General features: G+C 39.1%; 2 protein-coding genes across 2 annotated transcripts; one reads left to right on the top strand and one right to left on the bottom strand.

Annotated features, from left to right (window-relative positions):
• Nucleotides 1-1,277: 1,277 nt before the first annotated feature.
• On the top strand, nt 1,278-6,370 carry brf2 (BRF2 general transcription factor IIIB subunit). The gene is made up of 4 exons (XM_079659152.1): nt 1,278-1,598; nt 3,892-3,951; nt 4,056-4,377; nt 5,366-6,370. Exons 1-4 carry the CDS (start codon nt 1,451-1,453, stop codon nt 6,195-6,197), a joined length of 1,362 nt encoding a protein of 453 aa, XP_079515278.1. The 5' UTR covers nt 1,278-1,450; the 3' UTR covers nt 6,198-6,370.
• A 526-nt stretch (nt 6,371-6,896) lies between these two features.
• LOC307024766 (prolactin-releasing peptide receptor-like) lies at nt 6,897-15,755 on the bottom strand. The gene is made up of 3 exons (XM_079659160.1): nt 15,727-15,755; nt 12,826-13,267; nt 6,897-10,783 (listed from the first exon to the last, which is right to left on the bottom strand). Exons 2-3 carry the CDS (start codon nt 13,239-13,241, stop codon nt 10,153-10,155), a joined length of 1,047 nt encoding a protein of 348 aa, XP_079515286.1. The 5' UTR covers nt 13,242-13,267; nt 15,727-15,755; the 3' UTR covers nt 6,897-10,152.
• Nucleotides 15,756-18,136: the final 2,381 nt, after the last annotated feature.

Genomic DNA, 18,136 nt, shown 5'->3' with positions numbered 1-18,136 from the left:
TGACAAGTAAGTGAAGAGTAGAAAATATAAAAGGTATTGGCTATAGGGAAATGTCCCAGCAGTTTAGGAGAATGAAGGTTCTAATCTAATCTAATACATAGCCATTACATGTCTAATTCCTGATAATGACAGGAAGACAGAAAGTGCATTATACTAATAATACTACTCATAATAATAGCAGACATTTTTGAACAATGACCACAATATCATTATTTTAATAAACCAAATATGAACAATTGAGGAAAATGAGGAAGAACTGATGATTCAAATGTTATAGTAATGTAGTTAGTGCATAAATTACTATTGCAACAAATGTGTTAATTTTCTTCATTATTAGTCGATTTTTTTTACTAGAATCATCATACTGGCGTGACTGTAAACATCAAGGGGTTAAATAAAAACAAAAAAAATTTAGAGGACATTTCAGAATATCGCGATATATATTGTATATCGCGATATAGTCAGTAAATATCGCGATATCATTTAGAAACCATATCGCTCAGCCCTAACTTCTACTCCACTATAAATCACAGGTAAATTGTGTACTTTTTACTCGACTACATTTATTTTGTACCTTTAGTAACTTTCAATATTTTGATTAATAATATGAAATATAAACACTAAAATAAGACTTTATTTGTGCCATGAGTGACATTCACAAGCTACCCTACAGTATCAGAAGCAGAAACGGGTATTCACACGTACGAGGAATTTGACTAGGTGTCGTGGTGCATACAGTACATAACACATATAATACAAAGTCATTCAAACTAGCTGCACCTTTACCAGCTTTGACTCATATACACATATAATTTATAGTATTCTAAAATGGTCCAATTTGCTAAATAAGTACTTTCGCTAAGTATATTTGGATGATAATACTTTTCTACTTTTACATCTGTTTGCTGTAAAATTATTCCAATTACTTGTATATAGACTATTCTGCACTATTTCTGCTATATTCTATTTTATATACTTGCACTATTTTATCTATTTTATTGTGTTGCACTGTTGGAGGAGCCTGTGACCTAAGATGTTCATTGTCCCAACTACACTGTAGCGCTATGTACAAATGACAATAAAAGTCTTGAACCTTGAACCTTGAACGCAGTACTTTTACCTGTAAGATAATATTCCTACACTCTGGTACTTCTACTTTTACTAAAGTACAATATCTGAGTACTTCTCCCACCTCTGCCAGTCCAAAACCCACCAATGTCAAAAATAAACAAACCCCCTTGACTTTACCTATTTGTGTCAGGACCAAGCGGAACAATCGAACATCCGAGCGTGTGTATCAACCCGGACATATTTTAAGCGGCCCCGGCTTGTTGAACAGCTGATTACAGTTTCCTCCATCCGTAACTCGAGTCCACTGTTGTGCAGCAAGTGTACAAACTGATAAAGAGGTCTCCGTCTTTACCGCACACGGGGGCAGTTCATCCGAAAGATGTCCGCCTCGGTAACACGCTGCCCGGGCTGCGGCTCCTCCAACATCGTGGACGATGACCTGTACTGCCAGGCCCAGCGGGTGTGCGTGGACTGCGGCTCCGTGGTGTCCGAGGGGGTGCTGACCGACGACTGGACCGGAGACACAGGTATCAACGGAGAGCTCACACAAACACTCAAGCCTAGTGATATGATACACCATTTGTCCATTGTGTTTCTCTGAGGTGTTGCTCACAGTAGGACTCGAGAGCATCCAATGTTGTCACTTGACATGTGCAAAACTTTTATGGATCACAATTTCACTCCAAAATGCCTGCAAAAAAAAAGTCATAAAACTGCTGTGAAGTTAGTTTTAGGTTGAGTCATCCTGACTCCAATCAATGCAGCATTGTTTAACTACACTACATGAGTAAGACACGCCTCCTTTTATTGGAAGTTAGTCCAACTTTAATTGTATCTGAATATATTTTCAGAAAAAATCAGCAGTTGTCCATTTGAAAAGACTCGTTTATTTCTATATCATGTGCTTCAATGTCTCCAAATCCACGCAACATTGTATACACAAGTTATTGAGCCGTTTCCGCTCTACATCCTGAACTCCTCCCTTCGATGCAATGCACTTCCGTTTTGGCGGACTGGGTTTGTTTTGCTAGCTAGCTCCGTTGTGCCGACAAAGCACTGATATCGCAGAGACAAAGAGGATATAACAATTACAACATGAAGAAAAGTGGTTCGGGAACTACGTGTGCGGTAGTTGGTTGCAATCACTCGAGAAAGCACCTGAACGAGTGGTTAGATAGAGAGTGCTACGACCACAAACCAGCACCCAGCACCCAGCCATGTTGTTCATTAAATACAGATAAACACAACAAATACTGCATGCATTGTATTTTTTAATATTATATATGAATATTTTCATAGTGATGTAATTGTGTGGGCTGCTTTTATATTTTAATTTGTAATACCTGTTAGGATTAAACATGTGATCTTTCTTGTTGAAGCCATTTCTTTAGTTTCCTCTCAACAATTAATTCATTCAGTGTTATTTATGTACAGTATGAGCTTAATATGAATGATGAACTGTGTTAAAAGAAATTGTAGCACTCTAAGGAACATATGAAATGCAATAATGCAATAACAGTGCAATAATGAAATTAAATTACATCAAACTTTATTTTCACTCAAACAGTACAGGCACATATGATATATTGCACAGCATAAAGAGATCATGTAAATTGTGCATTATGTAAACAACAGACAACTGTTGGCTCCTGTGGGCATGACCTAAATAAGGCAGTTTATTTTGGTTTTATGCTGGGCCACGTCGTCATGTTATCCTCCCAGTTTTGCACTGAATTCGGGTGGGGGAGAGTAACGCCATCTCCAGTCAAAGAAGTAGAATCGTGTTCCCAAGCTAGCATCACTGTTAGCATCGAAATCGCTGTGTTTACACCAGTGCCCGTCTGACTGTTTACATCGGTTTACACCGACAGACGCTGTGCAAAAGACTTCCGGCGGAAATGAAGTGCATTTGTGTAGTGTCATGGTGCTACCCGTGTTTTGGCGCGTAAACTTGTCTATTGCTACACTGGACACATAGGACACACCTCTTTTTTAGGATATTTTAATGTTTACTTTACTTTTTGCTGTTTTTCTTTCTGTTTTATATGCATATTGGTAATTCAGATATTCATGTACTGAAACGTTTTTAAGCTCTTAAAAGATGACCTGTGTATTTAGAAATGTATGCACCATTGATAAAGGGCCCTCTAGAAAAATGTAATTTTGCAGAAGCCAGATAAATGCAGATTATTCTCTAGTCTAGATTTTGGTGTCCTGTTGTCTGATAGCTAGTTTGTGCTTTTTACATTCCCGTGTATTATAGCATTGTCAATTAGCTAACTGTAGCATTTCTAATGTTTGTAATCAGTTGTTGTTTGTCCCTTTTTAACTTTAATTATATGAATGAAGGAAACATGCTATTGTATCCTTTTGTCTTAGTTGTATCCAATTCCTAGTTTACCATTATTTAAATGGAATGATTATCTTCGTCCAGTGATTCAGGGAAGAAGTTTAGCTGCCTGTTGGCTTTGGAGGACAGAACACGTTGGTCTATAAAATCGTCAGAAAATAGTAAAGTGACCATACCAGCTTTTAAAGTCAAAGGTGATGTCAATACATATCTTGTCAGTAAAAAATATTTCGTTTAATTTGATATAAAACAGTAGAACATATATTTGAGAGGCTGGAAAAAGCAATATCTGACATGTTTGCATAAACATTTACTTTAACAATGAATCAACTATGAAAGAAGTTGACAATTTAATGTTTTGGTTGACTACCCACTAGCATTAGTTGACACCAGTCCAGCACTAGTGATTTGTGCATGTGGCATTGTTATATCTTCGCTTTTTCAAACTTCATATGCATTTGCCATTACAGAGATCAGCTACAGCCGAACCACAGCGGTGGCCAGAAAGCCGTGTTTGAACCTGATCAAAGGTGAGACCTTCTCTCCACGGGAGCATTTGCTTGTTAGAGATATTGATATAGCTCCTCTGTACAGGTGCTCCTGCTGCTCTCATATATCTTTGTAACACCTACAGGTCTGCAGCGTGTTAAAGCCATTTGTCGGATCCTCAGAGTTAACAGCGAGATCGAGAATCATTCGCAGACCTATTACACCCAAGCCTATCAGCATGAAGCTTTCATCCGAGTGAGCCTCCAGAAGAAAGAGGTTCTTGCTGGATGCTGCGTGCTTGTGAGCTGCAGACTGCTCAATTGGCCCATTACCATGGGAACCATCAGCTGTCTGCTGGACGCCGACCCGGTGGTGGTGGGAGCGGTTTACCAAGAGATGATCAAGATCCTCAACATCAAGGCTCCGGTCTTCATCATCAATGATGTGATGGAGGCCCACAGCCAGGAGTAAGTGAAGGAGAGTGTGATCAGAAGGGTTTGAGGGGCACCTAGTCAAGACATTATAGTTAAATCGGACTTATTTGTTTTTACTCTGACATTTAATTTTCTCTAATCCTGGTGTACAAAGAGGCCCTGTATGAGATATACGTAGATCTGATGGGAGGGGGTTGGTAGGTGTTATTGTCTTGGGAGTTGTCCTACCATGTGATAGGTAGTTGATTTTTAAGGGCATATCATCTAATTGGGTGAAGGCTACCATGCAATCTACAAATATAGAATTAACACATGTCATTGGTGATTTTAAGCAACATTGCTTTTATTGAGCTTTTATTGACTATGGATGTATCATGACACCGTTGAGGCTTTATAAAACGGTCAGGTGTAGAATATAGGCTATTGTAGGCTATAAATATTCATGCACAGTCACACATGTACACCGATAAAGTTTTTAGATGGTTGTAATTAAAATAATTGATTTTTTAGATTGAAAGCAGCGCTGAAATGATGTCAAGCAAACTGGAAATAGAAGGTCTTTTTTTAAAAGCATCTTCCGTCACAACACTAATGGACTCGCTTATTAAAAATAAAGTGCAAGTTAAAGTTTTTTCACAACTAATGGCTGCTTTAAAGACCAGCAGCAAAGGTTAAGTGTGGGATGGTGCTTCAAATCTAATATATTTCACATACTGTGCGATTGGTTGAGCAGATATCGTGGATTAGTGTCTTCTCTACAGCTGGTTTTACAAATGGTAGATATTGGGATGTAACTTGGATTGAACATTTTAGTCAGAAGATGTTGTCATAATCCCTCTGTATCACCCAGGCCTAAAATAAATTAAGCTTTTTTCCTTTAGACACATTTATTTGGCTTTCATTTTCAATTAGTATTAATATTGGTTAGTGTTTTTTAGAAAAAGTGCTCTTAACAACACATGCATTTCTAAAAACCATTCAAGGTCAGTTCTATAGTTAATGAAAACCTTTTTTCTGCCAGGTATAAAATCAGCTCACTTCACGTTCCTGAAGAGCTGGCAGAGAACTCGAGGGACTTGACGAAGCGTGCCGTGGCCCTGGTGGAGCTGGCAGCAGACACCTGGATCGTGACTGGCCGCCATCCCACCCCCATCATGATGGCCTCAATCTATCTGTCGTGGCAGTCCTTGAAACCCAACAAGCACCGCCTGAAACTCACTCTGGACAAGTTCTGTCAGATGGCCAAAGTGAATAAGCTGAAGCCTGCTATGAAGAGGATCGCTGAGATGAAGGAGGTGCTCTGCAAGCTGGGGAGGGAGATTCCTTGGGTCAGGGAGGCGGTGACGCCAGACAATGTTATGCAGCAGGTGGAGGATATTTTAAATTACAGGTTCGCTCTGCTGAGGAGGGCTCTGAGAACACATGAGGAAACTCTGCAGGCAGAAAGTGAGGCCAGTGGTGAGGACTCTCTACCTGAGGAGGCTGCTTCCTCACAAGTATCTGAGCATGGAGAGCAGCATTCAAATGCCCCCACTGCAGAAGAATGTGAGCTGAATGCTGGAAGTGCCCAGAGACCCAGAGATGGAAATGATGATCCACACACAGAGCCTGAGGGGAACACCGGAGGAGGAGAGAGCCAGGCTCCAGCACCAAACTGGGGGAAGCGAGTGCTGTTTGCCCCCCCGTGTGTGGTGCATCCGAAGAGGAGGAGTGTGGAGCGGCCCGAGTGCAAAGATGTGACTGGGGATGAAGAAATCTCAGACAGTGAAATTGACTCGTACATCCGCACTCCTCGGGAAGCGCGGGAGTTTGCTCTGACGCAGAAGATGTTGTCTGAGAGTGAGAAAACATAACCAGACCGTTCGAATAAGGATTCAGGTATTTTCCTTTCCCTTTAGTTTCGTTTCATGATAAGGGATGCTACAACCAATTTTATGTAGTTTTCTACAGTAACAGATTGTGTCTGTTTTTGCTTTTGTTGATGGTGCACTTTCAAATAAAGTTATGTTGAAGTGGTTAAAAAAAATATGATTTCGGACAGTTTATGTGCAATCAATGGAAAAAGCAGTGTTAAAGGTCCCATGTCATGGCCATTTACCCACTGATCATAATTCCATTGTTGAGGTCTACTAGAATAGATTTACATTGTTCAATGTTCCAAAATCATATTGGTTTCTCATACAGCATCTCTGTATAGTATGTGTATTCACTCTGTCCTACACGCCTTGTTGGAGCTCCTGCCCCCCCCCCTCCCCCCCCTCCCTATGAGCCTAGTGTGCTCTGATTGGCCAGCTCGCCCACTCTGTTCTGATTAGTCAACCACCGTTACAGTGGAACATCAGTGATTATGTGCTACAATGTCGTTTGTTAGCAACCAGAAAATGACACCAGTAATGACAAACAGATGAGAATGCTGCGTGGGGTCTGGGTGCCGTGTTGGCGGGACGTTGCGGGGCTCGCTGCTCCGCCCTTTGAGGCTCGAGGAGCGGACAGTGTGAGCTGTATTACTGGTGTAGTTTCCTGGTTGCTGCGTGGTTCTGCGAGACAGCGTGTGTGTGTGTGTGTGTGTGTGTGTGTGTGTGTGTGTGTGTGTGTGTGTGTGTGTGTGTGTGTGTGTGTGTGTGTGTGTGTGTGTGTGTGTGTGTGTGTGTGTGTGTGTGTGTGTGTGTGTGTGTGTGTGTGTGTGTGTGTGTGTGTGTGTGTGTGTGTGTGTGTGTGTGTGTGTGTGTGTGTGTGTGTGTGTGTGTGTTGTACTCGCTACAGGGTGTACTTTGAGGGTTTGTGACTTTGCAGACCGTTTACATGCAGAAAAGGCTATAACACACAGGGGACAGGTAATAACCGGAAAAGTATGACATGGGAACTTCAAGAGCTCTTTGACAAACTGGGAAATGCTTCTCTTTTTCTTAAAGGAAGTGTAAGAATAAGTTGAATTGTTTTGTTTTGCAAACCATCCTCATCAAATTGTCTAATACGAAAGTATTTCTCAACTAGGATGTCTGTAGAATCCCTTCTTTTCTTTAAATGTCACCCTTACATTTTGGAATCTAACCGTAAAGAGAGCACAATTACTCATCGCTGAATCTATTGAGTTATCTGCTTCAGTTTCAGGGTCCTGTGTATTGCTTGTTGGCTCAATGTCACACTGACATGGTTAACTGGGACACTTGAGTCATCATTAATGTTATTAGTAAAACGTACCATTCCTGACAAATCAAGACGTCCACTTGTAAAAAGGTCTATTATACCGAGCCAAATTAAGCCGTATTGTGTGGATTGAATATCTGCTTAGCAATGAGTAATTTCATAACTCATAAAAACATATCAAAGATACTTGTTCTCCATTACGGATTCACAAGAAATGCCAGCATAAGCGTGTGAATAATACCTGTGAATGATTGCGCTGTGAAATCCATCTTTTCAGAGTACCGGTAATAACCTCCTTTCATTTCAAGAGTATGTGATGAAAGTGACAAATCCTTCAAAGGAAAAGCGCAACTATGACATGCTAGATTAATTTCAGCCCCTGAGAATTTTTGAATATATGATCCAGGATACTAGATACTGATTCAGTGCTACCCTCTACAATGTTAAAAAGCAGCCTCTGTACGTAAAGAGCACGGAATAAAACATGCAGCTGACATTCAGGAAATACTCACCTTGTGTTTTACAGGCCTTATTTTATGATCAAATATTCTAATTTGATGAACAGGAACAGAATTGTGCAGAATTGGACTCTTTTCACAGGCTCAATAAAATTAACAATATTCATCTGCAGGAAATGAACGTCATTGTTGGCAAGCACCTCTCCTGCTAAAACAATCAATAAATTGTCACTTTGTTTCAATGTCCTAAACTCGTCTAGTGGATATGCATAAAACACTTCTGTCCTCCCCGTTATTTAATTAGTAAATTCAGCCTTGAAACCACACTGAACAAGTCCGATATAATTAAAAGTACTCATGCGGTCACATTGATCGAAGCAGAGAGGTCATTGTACATCTGTATTTTTATTCCACAGTGTATTGTTAGTACAGGATGATTTTCTTTGCATGTCACAAATCATTTACACAATGTACACCATGATGTGGTCGACAGTACAGTACATACAGTGTGCACTCAACATTTAAATCACTTCATAAAGAAAATGTTGATGGGAGAAGATCAAACATAAAGGCACATGTGTTTTACATCCGCACGGCTGTAGATGAGGTTTAATCATTTTACTGACAGTAGCACTTAAAAACTAGTCGACTTTGTTGAGTTATCACTGCTGCAAAGATAAATCTGTCCCGTCTGTTTTCAGGAAGAGACAGATGTCAAAAGAGAGGATACAGAAGAGGTGACATGACGGCTGTTACATAAACTAAATAATGGAAATGGAAATCAGTCTTGCACATATTAGATATAATCTCAAGAAACAATCAAAATGAGGCAGGTAACACAGACAGACACAAGCAACAGAGGTGTTTTACACCCGTTCTACAATTCTTTCTGAAATAATTAGCTCAATTATAATGTCATGGAGCATACTCATCAAACACAGGCTTAAAGAAAATGAAAGCCCAGGGGTGCAGGTTAATAAATGTAATTTATTCCACGGGTAGGCACACCAGGATTAATTCTGTGAGCTGGTGGAAAATTCACATCTGCAGGGAACATATTCAAACACAATAAGACCAGGCAGGTTAATTTTCTATTCATATCCAATAAAGCTACACTTGAGTTCATCATGCATATTTCCTATCTTTTTTTTCTATATCATTTCAGATTTGTATCGGCATCCATTTTAAAGGAAGGGACAAGCACGTTCTCGTCCTTATATAAAGGTCTGATATGCAGCATATGTACAACATCATTAAGTGTTTCAGATTCTCAAGGATTCATGTTTCTCTATCAATTTGTATTGATATTTATAGATTTTTCAGAGTAGGAACATTTTTGTACTGTTTATTTCGTCAGGCTTTTTAAAAATTCCCCCTGCTTAGGAGAGCCGTGGCCAGAATTATTAGTTTGCAGGGTTGACCATTGTTACGTTCCCATTTACGTTACTGATCTCAGCGTTTCGAGGGAATTTTATTCAAATTTGGCAAAAAAATCTAAGTACTGTAGGTGGTGACTACACCAGTATGTATGTAAAGCGCTTTGAGGGGTCTTAAAGACTGGATAAAGCGCTATATAAGTACAGTCCATTTACCATTTACTACACAAAACACATTTTAACCATAATTCAAACGGTTGGTAATTATTTCAATTCCACACAAATGTCTTACACGTTTTAAATGATGACATTTTGGACAGTCATGGATGTAAACTCCAACTTAATTTTCATTCAACAGCAAGAGAGGAATTTTGATCCAACAAATGATTGGCCTAATTTCCGAGAAATGCAATGCAGTAAGTGATGCTCCAGTTACATCATCTGCTCTTGAGATTCATGGAATTGGCACATGGTCATGAACTGTATTTGGCACATTCATGAACCCATGGTACAAGATGTATTGCTGGTTTGCGATAACATCGATATATTGTCATGATCCACAGAGGATGAGCACAAGTTGACCCCGTCAGTTTTTCTTATATCTCAAACTGTAATGGAGAGATAACCTTCAAAATGCCCCTTTATTCTTCATAACAGATTGACCTTTGTTCCAGAGCCACCCCCTGCCAACAGGCCATCTTGAATGAATAATGGCTGAATTGTATTGGATTTTACTGGTGGCCGTATTTCAGTTTGATCTAAAGACTCCACTTGCACTCCAAATGAGAAAGCTACCTACACTGATATAATAGCAAATGATCAGGTAATTACAAGACCACACTTCCACAGTTATTAGCCGGCACTCCAATGCGACGATGGCACTTCAACATCTTCCGTAGCTCGGTGCGGAAGCGGTCGTGTAGCCATGCGTACAGGAAGGGGTTACAGCAGGAGGAGCTCATGGCACACAGGTGGCACAGCAGTTGGATGAGTAAAAAGTAGCGCTTGTTAATGAGGTGGATGTCTATGTCTCGCAGCACATTGAACACATGAATGGGAAGCCAACACACTGCAAAGGCCGTCACCAGGAGGGCAACCAGGCGGAAGATCTTCCTCTTGCGAGCCTGTTGAGCTCCCGTCTGGTTTGGTGTCCGGTGGCCAGGAGCGACACACTTCTTCAGTTTGACAGTGATACAGAGGTAAGACACAAAGACAGCAGAAAGCGGCAGGACGTACGTGACCAGCAGGGTGCTGTATGCATAGGCACGTCTCTCTTTCTCTTTGTCCAACCAGAATTCCTCACAGATGGTGAAGCCTTCCTCTTTGAACTCCACATGGTATGTGTGTGTGATGGCGGGGGTCACCAGGCCGCAGGACAGCAGCCAGATGCCGGTCAGGACGCAGGCGCAGGTCGCCACAGAGGTACGCTTCTTCAGGGGATGAACTGTTGCATAATATCTGCAGTAATGAAAGAGCAGGCTTTAATAATAAAGGGAACAAAACGCATGACATAATCATCCAATGGAAAATTAAAGCATGATTTATAATGACCTGCAGCACAATTCTGATTCAAATTCCAATTAGCTTATGAATTGCTAAATGTTAAGTTGAGTTAGTATTACTGAGCAGTGTATTAACTCTATGTTTGTTTTTTTGAAAACCTAAATAATAATCTTAATAAAAAACCTTATTGTTGCACCTTGTATTGGGGGGTAAGGTATGCAACACATTGTGTGTTACATAAAGGCAACACAACTATTAACAACAGAAATTGAAATGTCACCTTAAAGCACAATATTTTAAAAAGGGAAAAATCTTTTTAATTTTTACACTTTTCAAGTTTCAAGGTTTCAAGGCTTTATTGTCTTTTAGGTTTTAGCTGAGGTGTTTATAATTTGAAAGCAGTGGAGAAGTAACAAGCCAAGACAGTTTTGCAACTGTTGCTTTAAAAGCCTCCATCTACGATGCTCTCTTGGTCACTGAAGGAAGAGAAATCAACAATTTACATGCAACACTGCAGGAAGCTTTACTCAGGCTGTTTGAGTTTTCAGGACAGTGATCACAGATCTAAGGCCGATGGGATGTGTCGGCAGCACATACCTGATTTTTTTCTCCTGTGTGCAAAATATAAAGTTGGATAATTGGATTTTCTTGATCTGATCCCATCACACACACACTGCTGCATAGTTATTTAGCATTCTGTATTTTTTTAAGAATTAACAAATCGATTAAAAAAGCTTAGTTAAACACATCATGAAACATTAATGAGAGTTTCCCTTACAGTAGGGGGCTATGTATTTCTGAATGATTAATGTGTGATTTGAATAAGACTCTTAATACATGCATCCGTTACATGAGCTAACACAAACCTAATCATTTATCAACAAATCAACAAAGCATGCACTGAATCATGATGATTCATTCTAATTCATTAAGCATAATTAGCGACACTTATAGTTACTCTTAAAGTGAGTGTCACTTCATCAATCCATCTCCATATATCCTTAATTTCCAAATTAGTATAAATTAAAAGATAATTTTCAATGATTACATTTCCTGGAACAGTCTAATTTCTTAGATGTCAGTTACACTCCAATCACACTAAGAAGAGAATGTGAACTTAAATGTGAAAAAAAGATACAGTATGGAGGGGGGATCTCATCATTTTGTTGTGTTAGTCTGTTGTCCTTTAATCAGGATGGTCACTTTAATAATAACAATACATGACACTTATATTGCACTTTTCTAAAAACTCAAAGACGCTTTGACAGGGAGTAAAACAAAAAGAACGAAGACAAATACATAAAGAGATAAACAAAACAGAAAAGATGAGGGTGGGGGGGTCAGAGTTTGAATGCAGTGTTGAACAGGTGGGTTTTGAGGGATTTTTTGAATGCGGTGAGGGAGGAAGAGTAGTAAAGAAGAAGTAGAGAAGTATGCGCTTCGAAATGTACTTAAGTAAAAAGTACCCATAACTAGCAGCTGTTTTAAAGAGTACCTGACCTCACTTTATATTAATAGAACAATACTGTTATTGTTAGCTAATGAATGTTTCCATTCTGAACAACGGCAACATGACAACGTTTTCATTGGTCGCTCTTCTTTAGAGAAGACCAGGAAATGATGGATACACGGATCATGTTCAAATCAATAGGCACGCAATGACTCTAAATAATAATGATCACGCCACCAAACACACATTCAAACTAAATTAACAAACCTGTTTTGAAAATGTAAGAAGAAGAAAGTAAAGGTTTTTGTGTTAAAAATGTAAGAAGTAAAAGTAAAAAGTCGTCAGAAAAATAAGAAGTGGAGTAAAGTACTGACACCAGAAAAATGTACTTAAGAACAGTAACGAAGTAGGATTTGTACTTCACTACTTCCCACCTCTGCTTTAGGTTTAAATCTGTCATTCAAGACATTCTCAGCCACTATGGCAGTGCAATCATGTTACATAAGCCACTCATATTTGAAATAATCCAAATGTCCCTTCTGCTTACCTGTCCACAGCAATAGCAGTGAGCGTGAAGACTGACACGTAGACTGTGAGCGGCTGGATGAGGAACACCAGGTAGCACATGGGGCCTCCGAAGACCCAGCCGTGGGGGTTAAAGGCGTAGGCCAGAGTGAAGGGGACGCAGGTAACACACATGAGCATGTCAGAGAAGGCCAGGTTCCCGATGAAGAAGTTGGTGACATTGTGCATCTTGCGGGTTCGGCAGATGACATACAGGAGCAGATAATTCCCAAAGACACCCACCACCACCACGAGCACGTAGCAGGGGATGATGAGGGGCTTGAACGTCTGCAGGAGAGCCACATCTGCAAACTGGGAGCTGAGGTTGGTGGAGCTGTTCTGCACCGCGACCTCGTAAACATGTCCGCCTGTCTGTTCTGCACTGTGATTTCCCTCCATTGCAGCAAAGCTCAATCTGCCAGTACCTGATCTGAACAAAACACATTAGAAATATGTTGCAGCTGTTAGGAAATAACACAGAGAACTTTTCCAAAGGTCAAATTAGTAATAAATGTTAGGATGCATGCAAATGTACCTGTAAACAACTTCATGACATTTCAAAAATGGAAGAGTATTATTTAATAAGCATGCTTTTACCACCAACAGTCCTTTATCGGTGAAGAGTGCTTATAATTATAAGGTGAGTGAATAGCTAAGTTGAGCAACGCGTACATTTTGCTTCCTCCATGATTGTGTAATTTGTAAATGGAAAATGTGATGGTTGAGTCTGCATATAGTGATGTCGGTTTTTCATCAATTTTACATGTTGGGTTTCTGGACTTTTAAGCATTTTATACGGTTTGTTGAGAATTAGTTATATTAGCGATATGTCACAAAATGCTTTACAGTGATCGATTCTACTTTATCTCAACACAGGAGAAGAAGAGTGACGTCTTCACTTTGATTTTAAGGTAAGTTTGTTACATTCTATTCCCTCTGGCAGGAGATTTTTAAACATTAAGTCTCCAATGCAAACTGACTTCAAAGCATTATGTTGAAGCCGGCTTGCTGTTTGGAATTGGACTGAAAATTGCTTTTTTAAGCAACAAGATAAAAACAGCTTCTTATACTTTGTCTTGTCTGTGAATGAGGACACTCTTCTACTGTATGTGTTGTCCATATTTCTATTTTAAGATAAAGAATAAATACAACATTCATGCAGTAAAGTATACAAAACAAAACTATGATGCCTATTCAAAACAATCTCAAATACTTTTTAAGACACAACATGTTTACTGTTTTTAACGTAATGCTAATACATTGAGCACAGTCAGTCAATGATGCCTTTATATTGTATCACATGCAATGCTTCCTGGGGAATCAGATTACATTGTATAAAATAACAGAACATAAAATTACAATGCAAATTGTTTTATGAAGCATGTAATTCACAACTTTAGTTTGATCTCCAGCCCCTGCGGTTGTACTTGGGCAAGATTTTTAACTCCAAATTGCTCCCGATGGTGTGTGGGTGTTGAGCAGGTGTCACCTTGGTAACCTCTGTATAAATGGGTGTGAATGTCACGCTGACCTGAATATTCAAAAACTGAAAAAGCACTTTATAAATGCAGTCCATTCACTTGTTTTAAATTGAAGAGATATTCAGTATGACCCACTATCTCTTACGTCTATTCCACATATTTTTCTCACATTTCCCCGTTGTTACATTGCATAACTGTGACTCACTTGTACAGTGAAGCGGTACAAAGGAAGGAACCTTTGTTCTACATTTAATTAATATACGCAGCGACTTATCACTACTTTTACAGTGATGGGGAGATTTGTGTCTCTGTGTGTGTGTGTGTGTGTGTGTGTGTGTGTGTGTGTGTGTGTGTGTGTGTGTGTGTGTGTGTGTGTGTGTGTGTGTGTGTGTGTGTGTGTGTGTGTGTGTGTGTGTGTGTGTGTGTGTGTGTGTGTGTGTGTGTGTGTGTGTGTGTGTGTGTGTGTGTGTGTGTGTGTGTGTGTGTGTGTGTGTGTGTGTGTGTGTGTGTGTGTGTGTGTGTGTGTGTGTGTGTGTGTGTGTGTGTGTGATTCATAGTTATGAAAACGATGCCGTACTTGCTGTTCTCATCTTATAGACTACCAAATGTTATTAATCAGAGAAACAATTATAACAAATAAACAAACCAAAACTGGATTTAAAACACATTTGATATATTTAAATTAAAATGATCATGGCAGAAATGTAATGCTCAAATATTCAGCTTTATGAACAAAATCAGTATTTTCATTTCAAATGAATTTGGCTTGGAAACTGAAGTATGGACCAAGTGTTAAGTGTAGATTTTGAGTCAATTTCCTTGCCTTAAGCAAGGCAACAAAAGGAGCCTAACTCTGTCTCAACTGCGATATACGTATATATTCCTTGTTGTTGTATTCCAATCAAATCACAGCATGTTATTAACTTGGATGTTACAGTGCAGCTTAACATAGAAACAACATATTTTCCCCTTGCCCCTCCCTTTGGAGTAGATGCTTACAGAGTCTTTTCCCTCATGTAATATTTCATATTCAAAGCTGCTCCCTTATATTTATATCACAGTTGATTTGCATACGGATTTATTATAGAAGTCTATACATGGGGGAATTTTGAAATAGATATGCATTATCCAGGGTGTGCAAATTCTTCATTCCTTTACATCATGAACCCCTGACAATTTTCCTGAATAACATGCAAAGAGGAAATAATGATGTTCATAGTCTGGAAGGTGTTTGTTATTGTAAATGCCAAGAATAGATTCTCTAGATTATTACTCTAGTAACATGTCTATTGAGTTATTTTATTCTGTCTTAAACAAAGGACTCAAGCACAAGTTTAAAATGAAACAAAGCAAAATAATATAAACTCAGATAAATTATAAATAATAATTGCACAATAACTCACCAGTGTTGGTGTTTCTCAGATGAGTTGAGAGTGTTTGAGTTAGAGAAGAGCAGACCTTCCTCGTGCGCTACTGCACAGTCAGTGAGATGCAGCTGCTGCTGTAATACAGAGAGGGGTGGGGGGGCGGCGGGGGAGAGAGATGTCTATGAAAATGACAGTTAGACAATGAGATTGCAGAGAGCTCCTCAAAGATAAATGTCTTGGTTGGAATTGATGAAGACGTTTGATCCTGAATTGATCAATTGGTTGTCAGGCAAGTAGATTGAAAGATGCACAGATGTATTGCCCCACAGTGTAAAAGTGAGCTGTTTTTCAGAACTTGCATTGATGAAGCTAATTGGTTGTGCTTTTACACAAGTATTGTCACAAGTTTTGTCATAGACAGAAAATGATTTGTATCCAAAAAGTAATTGTGAGTTTGACAATGTTATAGCTCAGTAAAAGAAGGTAAATGAGTCACGCGCAGAACAAGCAGTTTTCCATTTATTTTCAGAAATAATCTAAATGTTTCTTCCCCTATAAAAACTTGACCAAATTCTCCGTATCTAACCCTTTTTCATAACAAAATCTTTGAGGAAAGCGCTTGAAGAACACTGATTTAAAAATAAATACATAGCCAGGCAACTGAGTGCTTTTACACTATTACTATTGTCCACAATCGTGGATAAAAGTGCACGGTGATTCACATTTACATTTCCTCCTGTTCCAGATGGCGGAGTAAGGCATTTAATTTATGTTGCTGTAAAGAAATGTAACTTGCCGTTGCAGATGATGAATGAGTATTGAAAGTCGCGCAGCAATTCTTCTTCCTCTTCAATTCTGTTTTGCAGCAGTTAGCATTGGCTTGATATTTGCCCAAAAACATGAGAAGGTAGCCACGGATGAAAAAGGCTGCTTCAGAGGCATTACATGCATAATATAGTGAATAATTGCTTCATTACAATTGAAAATATTATACGTTAAAATATAGAAAATAATTTATATCCAGATTTAACGTAAAAAAAGATATCTCAGCGTAAAATTGTTTCAATTATTTTTATTTTATATGTTGGTTGTTTTTTCTTAATTTGTATCTTCTTTAACTGTTCATTTATGCACCATGTACACCAAGACAACTTATTTGTTAACCTACCTACAGGTACAATGAACCTGTTTCTGATTCTGATTCGGAACACTTTTGTATAAATAAAAACTAGAAAGATGACCTATTGAAAACAAGACAACTCACTAAGCACATACAGGCTGAAATAAATGAGAACACTAACTAGTTCCTGATCCTATGATGAGAAACCCCACATTTCCACATTACATTTTATGTTTGAATTATATATTATGCTATAAGTTATAATATACTGAGACAGTTCTGCCATCTTATATTGCCAAGCCTGTCGATCAGTGAGACACTACAAAGGTAGTGGAGGAAAAGAGGATCAATTTTGGAAGCCTAAGGGAATCCATAAGCAGTCCCGAAATGATCAGAGGTTTAGAGGGGGGCATTGTGGGAAGAAATGTGTTTCTTATCTGCCTGGGTAAGGCTTTCATCTAGAAAAGAGCGCCTGTGGCTTAAGATGAGAAAATACAGAAACCAGAAGTGGGAGTATTTCCTTTAAAAGATGCTCAAACATGTAGATGTGTCGATGCAAATGTGTCCACTGTGGAGGAGTCATGGGTATTGACCACCTGCTGCCAGACTCCATTGTCAATACCCCGTGGTCATGTTAAAATTAAAATGTCATTCAAGTGTGTCTCAAAGTGTTTTCACAAATGAGAAACACTGATAACATAATGCACTGGAGTTAATTTAATTTGGAACATGTAATCAGTACAATATCAGAGCACTTCTGAGGTGAGAGGGAATTAGATGTGGAGTGAAAATACAAAAGTGTTTGGATGAGTCGCTGCAGCATGAGCCAGGTGTTATTCCCCTGTGATTGTTCATCATGCCTTTATATGTACAGTGGGGCAAAAAAGTATTTAGTCAGCCACCAATTGTGCAAGTTCTCCCACTTAAAAATATGAGAGAGGCCTGTAATTGTCATCCTAGGTATACCTCCACTATGAGAGACAAAATGAGAAGAAAAAAATCCAGAAAATCACATCACTGATTTTTAAAGAATTTATTTGCAAATTATGGTGGAAAATAAGTATTTGGTCAATAACAAAAGTTAATCTCGATACTTTTTTATATACCCTTTGTTGGCAATGACAGAGGTCAAACGTTTTCTGTAAGTCTTCACAAGGTTTTCACACACTGTTGCTGGTATTTTGGCCCATTCCTCCATGCAGATCTCCTCTAGAGCAGTGATGTTTTGGGGCTGTTGCTGGGCAACACGGACTTTCAACTCCCTCTAAAGGTTTTTTTATGGGGTTGAGATCTGGAGACTGGCTAGGCCACTCCAGGACCTTGAAA

Source organism: Notothenia rossii, assembly GCF_949606895.1.
Source record: "Notothenia rossii genome assembly, chromosome: 11".
NCBI classification, from domain to species: Eukaryota; Metazoa; Chordata; class Actinopteri; order Perciformes; family Nototheniidae; genus Notothenia; species Notothenia rossii.
The sequence above is the reverse complement of the archived record's forward strand: the minus strand, read 5'-3'. Positions and strand labels throughout refer to the sequence as shown.

Bases quoted from the DNA above. Each gene is read 5' to 3' on its own strand.
- brf2 (XM_079659152.1), top strand. From the start codon at position 1,451: ATGTCCGCCTCGGTAACACGCTGCCCGGGCTGCGGCTCCTCCAACATC. The intron at 3,952-4,055 runs GTGAGACCTTCT...TAACACCTACAG, and splicing joins GTGTTTGAACCTGATCAAAG to GTCTGCAGCGTGTTAAAGCC. The intron at 4,378-5,365 runs GTAAGTGAAGGA...TTTTTCTGCCAG, and splicing joins ATGGAGGCCCACAGCCAGGA to GTATAAAATCAGCTCACTTC.
- LOC307024766 (XM_079659160.1), bottom strand. From the start codon at position 13,241: ATGGAGGGAAATCACAGTGCAGAACAGACAGGCGGACATGTTTACGAG. The intron at 10,784-12,825 runs GTAAGCAGAAGG...TCATTACTGCAG, and splicing joins ACTGCTATTGCTGTGGACAG to ATATTATGCAACAGTTCATC.